This window comes from Myotis brandtii, unplaced genomic scaffold, assembly GCF_000412655.1.
Source record: "Myotis brandtii unplaced genomic scaffold, ASM41265v1 scaffold37094, whole genome shotgun sequence".
In the NCBI taxonomy this organism is placed as follows: Eukaryota; Metazoa; Chordata; class Mammalia; order Chiroptera; family Vespertilionidae; genus Myotis; species Myotis brandtii.
The window spans coordinates 1-5,528 of record NW_005364263.1 but is presented as its reverse complement, the minus strand read 5'-3'; the positions used below and the strand labels follow the sequence as shown (position 1 = coordinate 5,528).

The window sequence follows — 5,528 nt, the reverse complement described above, 5'->3', positions numbered from 1 at the left end:
TATTGATTGGTTTTTGAGAGTTATATCATGCATGGTTTTGAATAAATTCCCTTTTTATTCTTCTTATCTAAAATGTTTATAAAAATGCCGATCCTCAGAGATAAAGGCTGATTCTTGTATCGCACCAATAGAAACCTCCTCTGGTGTGGAATGTGTTCCCACAGCAGTGACTCACTCAGCAGAGTTGGCCAGGGTTTTTCTTTTAAGGATTCACTTCCTCCTCTGTGGCTTCATATGCAGCTCACGCTGTGAGGAGCACCTGGCAGGACACTCAGGGATGCCATTATTCATAATGTTTCTTGTCTGTTGCAGCTCCCCAGGCAGTGCAAGACAACCCAGCTAAGCTTGCATTCCCAGGACCAGGAGGGAGCCTCAAGCTTTGCCCCCCAGACATAGCACAAAAGATATGGAATGAAAAGTCAGCAGAGGTGCTGTGCTCAGAAAACAGGATCCGGGTGAAAGAAAAACTGGAAACTCTTTGAAAGGGCAGTGGAGCTTTCTTAGAGCCAATTTCCTAGAGAAGTTCTAGAAAATCATCCTGCTGCTTCCCTTACATAAAGGGTTCCTATCTCCTAGAATCCCAGGTTTGGGTATTGAGTTCTAAGTTTGATACAGCTCCCTGAATAAATACTTATAATAACAACAAAGGCATCCATTGGATGCTTACTATGAATCAGATACTGTTCTAACCAAGTTGCAGAGTTGAGAAAACATATTTGAATAACACCTTGACCCTAAAAATAGCCCATGTTATAGATCAGGAAATTGTGCATTGGGTGATAAAATATTTCGGCAAAAACAATAAGCTGAGGAGTCAGTTTTAAAATTCTGTCATTCTTGCCTCAAAGCCTGTTCTTCTCTTAAATACGAACTCAAAAAAAAAAAAAATTAAATCCTTACCAGTTGTTATCTGGGCATTTTTAAGTTCTATTTCAACTCCTATAGTAAGATTAATTTGCCTTTCCTGTAACCATGGTTCATGATATTTGTTTTCTGGGTAGAACTAGAGTGGGAGAAACAGTCTTATATCTTCAAGATGAATATTTAATTAAAGGGAACAGGACCATAATGCAATTTGCATTTCCGACAGATTTACCCAATCATGAAAAAGTCTACTCGGACACGTCTTGCCCTCATTATCTGCAACACAGAGTTTGACAAGCTTTCCAGGAGAGCTGGAGCTGATGCTGATATCAGAGGTATGAAGATGCTGCTAGAAGATCTGGGATACACCGTGGTTGTTAAAGAAGATCTCACTGCTTCGGTAAGGTCTTCCAGAATGTAGGGACAATGATCACACCCTTCATTTTACTAAATAGCTTTTGGTTGTAGCACCAGAAACTTAATTTCTCGATAATATAAAAGTTAAATTTGCCCTTGGAGGGTGCTTCTCATCCCTCTTAACAAAGAGTCTTTTAGCAAAAGTCTAGTGAAACTTCCATTTGGAAATTGTTCTGTAAACAATAATACCCTTTCCTCTCTACTAGAAATTCCCAAATGGCATTCTATAACCCTATGTCATCTTTTTTTTAATTGAAACTCAAATTATCTTTTGTACCCCATTAATTTTTGTATATTTCCCAGGAATTCCTTAAGTGCCTTTTTATTGAATTCCCCAGGCGCTCTGTTAATGGATCTCCTAGTCCAGAATTAATGGCATGGTCTCTTTCCAGGACATGAAGGCAGAGCTGAGGGCCTTCGCTGCCCGCGAGGAGCACGAGACCTCTGACAGCACGTTTCTGGTGTTCATGTCCCACGGTATTCGAGAAGGCATTTGTGGGAAGAAACACTCTAAGGAAGTCTCCGATGTATTAGACATCGACACCATCTTTCAAAGTTTGAACACTTATAAGTGTCCAAGTTTGAAGGACAAACCCAAAGTGATCATTATCCAGGCCTGCCGTGGTGGTGAGTGCTGATGTCTGTTAGAACACAAGATATGCAAGTGTTGACCTCATCATTTCCATCCATGTTTTGTGCCTGTTCCTTAATGTCAAATAATACCTACTGTCACCAAACAAAACTGTAGCTTCTGTGAGTTGTATGAATGGTTAGTAGATATTTATTCTATTTTCAACTAAAGAGATACCACTTTTAGTCTCAAGACTTTGATGTTTTAGTGTCATTAGAATTCATTTAGGGTTCATAGAAATAAAGGTTGTTAAGAAGATAGTTCCTGGGATATATGTGTGTACACGTACATGAATGAAAGACAGCCACAAATAAATTAGTAAATATAGTTGGACAGAGGCTTAAGGGAGAAAATGAATCTTTTGGCTGTTGGTAGTAACAAGATGTCAAATCTTGTCTTTCTAGAGAACGAAGGAGTGGTGTGGTTAAAAGATTCAGCAAAAGGTTCTGAAGACGACTTCTCATTGGCTCCAGAAGATTTTGAATATGATGCCACTAAGAAAGCCCATATAGAGAAGGATTTTATTGCTTTCTGCTCTTCAACACCAGGTAATGAGTGTCTGTATAGGACACCTTTGTGGGCGTTGCCAATACAGACACACACACACACACACACACACACACACACACACACACACACTCTGTAGAGAATGGATATCTGTTGAACTTTCTATGACCCTTCTGAAGAACAACTAAAGCAGTCCTCCTAGTTTAAATCTCCAATTATCCTTACCCACAGAGATCCACATATATTTTCACTAAATTAGTAATTAGTAAACTCCCATGGTGCAAACATAGTTCCCTGGAACTGCTTGGGATCCGTTGAGAAATATCTACACTGGAAGTAGATCAGAAGCTGACTCCACTTAGGGAAGGTTTACAAAGTTGGGATCAATCAGCAGTTCATTTTGCCTAGACATCAGCATGTATTTATAGAAAAGTAGTATTTATAGGGGCAGAGAGAGAGATAAAAAAAAAGCAGAAAAGGCATATTGAACCTCTAAGTTAAATTGTTTTCAACTAGAACTATAGAGTGGATGAAAAAGAAAAAAACCATAATGATTTCTAAATCTAGGCTATGGATTAAGAATACTGCCAATTATAATCTGACCCTGCCATTTAGTATTTTGTAAAATAGTCCTAGTGATTTAGCCTCTCTGGGCTTTATTTGAATTCTTCACTGATCAATATCATAATATCTATATTATGTTTTGAAATTTCTTGAAATTCACATTTTGTGTGTGTGTGTTGACCATGTCTTAATGTAGAAATCCATCATTTTTTCCCCAAATATCAAGACAGTGATGCTGGGCAAAATCAGCCTTATGAAAGAGAAATATTTATATTTCTAGCTTGAGTGTATTGAGCAGATTTTAGTATTAGACATAAATTTTCTTTAAAACCATTTATTCCAGCCGTCTAAAAAGATTTACCTCTAGCTATATAGTCTTTTGTTGACCTCCTGGCTTCTCAAAATCTGTCTTGCTGAGTTCTTTCTCCCTTTCTTTTACTTTCCTCACCCCTCCATTGCAGTTGACACTTAAAAACATCAACTCTGTTATCTTCAGTTAGTTATATTCCACTAGCAAACTTAGCTTCACTTTCTCTGGTGTTAATTGCAAGCACATTGTGGTGCTCTTCTGAACACATGGGGCCATTTACTCCCTTAATTTCACAAGGAAAGTGTGGAGATTTCTGCCTCCATCCCCTTCTTTTAATAGGAACTAGCTTCATAAAACAGCTGTGGCTTAAAATAGAATTTTAACCTATTACTATTACATGTCTTATTACCAATATTATTGGCTAAAAGGTTTTGTTAAAGCTTGTGTCCATGGTTATATACAGAGCTATACCACTTTTCTCTTATATGTTTAACTTTTAAAATTTTAAAATGGCTCAGGGATTTCTATGTGTCTACTATTTATATAATTAATATAATTCTTCAATATTTCTCTTTCATAAGGCTGTTTTGTCCTCCAGTATAATATGATCTTTCTCTCTTACTCCTTTTTTAGGTTTTTACTTCTTTTATATTGGTAGCATTCTCATATTCAGTTAACATTTTCTTTGCACAAATACCTTATGATCAATAGTATTTAATTTTAATTAAATTATTTACAAGGTCGATATATGAAATTTTATTAGTATAATTACCCAGTATGGACTGGGTATAACACATCCTATATTCTCCTAGACACTTATAATACATTATATCTAATCTTTCATTATATCTAATATATTTTTGTGGTGGAAAATTTTACCCTCCCTACCCTTTATAGTCAAGGCCATTGCATTTCAGAGTGTATAAATAAATTAGAGTCAGTAAAAAAAATACTCTTCGGATCCACATTCAGGTATTTCTTCCCTAAGGTCCAATCACTTCCCTCTATGTCATTCTCCCCTCCCCTCCGTTTCTACTAGATTTATAGATATGTGAACCCTAAGATATTTCCAACCTAAAATCTGCCCTATCTATGGCATCCTTCATATGGCATTAACAATTGTCAAGTATCAGTAAAAATATACTCATTACACATTGGATATATCACTAAATGATGGCAAACAGTGTATAGAAAACCGCACAAATTCAACAGGCTTCCTCAGCTAGAGGGGAAATCCTAGCATTGCATCTTTTTGGCCAGACAAGAACTTTGCATGAGATTTGGAATGTGCTTTATTCACAGATAATGTTTCCTGGAGACATAAAAAACGGGGTTCTTATTTTATTATTAAACTTATCAAAAATTTGCAAGAATATGCCTGGTCCTGCGACATAGAGGAAATTTTCCGAAAGGTAAGGCTCTAGATCAGTGGTTCTCAACCTTCCTAATGCCGCGACCCTTTAATACAGTTCCTCATGTTGTGGTGACCCCCAATTTCATTGTTACAAATTGAACATCATTATAGCATAGTGATTAATCACAAAAACAATATGTAATTATATATGTGTTTTTCCGATGGTCTTAGGCGACCCCTGTGAAAGGGTTATTCGACCCCCAAAGGGTTGCGACCCACAGGTTGAGAACCGCTGCTCTAGATGTTTCTCATACTCTGTTTCCCTGGATACTTGACTATCCCAGATGGAAACCTAGGGAGCAACTCTGGACAGGCTTATCTCTCAGAAATGCCCTTCTTTCCAAATGAGCTTTGAGTTTCTTCACTGAGTCAGCAACCCTGAAAGGCAGATCCCATCTGCTATGATCTAGAAATCAACACCCAGAAAATAATACTTTATTTTAACTCCCCCTGAACCCTAAGGAGACAAACAAGTGGACTCCAATTTCCCTGTGTCCATAGCAATTAGATCCAGCAACAGATTTAAACAGTTTGTTCATCCCATGCTTGGATATGTATATTACTATGATTCATACAGATGCACCTTTTTGCTTTTATGAGTTATTTTGCTATGCTTTCTCTAATTTTTCCAGCTTAAGTGAAGGTTCCTCTGTTCAAGAAAACAAAAATACAGATTCTCTTTTTAATTTAGGTTCGGTTTTCATTTGAGTCACCTATTGATATGGCACAGATGCCCACCACCGAAAGAGTGACTTTGACAAGACGTTTCTACCTCTTCCCAGGGCATTAATATAAGTAAGTTGTATCAGTGTCAATGGACA

The 5,528-nt window shown here is 37.2% G+C and overlaps 1 protein-coding gene across 1 annotated transcript; it reads left to right on the top strand.

Moving 5' to 3' along the window:
• Positions 1–131: 131 nt before the first annotated feature.
• On the top strand, positions 132–5,515 carry LOC102247565 (caspase-1). The gene is made up of 6 exons (XM_005872228.2): positions 132–428; positions 1,091–1,264; positions 1,674–1,908; positions 2,317–2,460; positions 4,596–4,705; positions 5,399–5,515. Exons 2-6 carry the CDS (start codon positions 1,103–1,105, stop codon positions 5,495–5,497), a joined length of 750 nt encoding a protein of 249 aa, XP_005872290.2. The 5' UTR covers positions 132–428; positions 1,091–1,102; the 3' UTR covers positions 5,498–5,515.
• Positions 5,516–5,528: the final 13 nt, after the last annotated feature.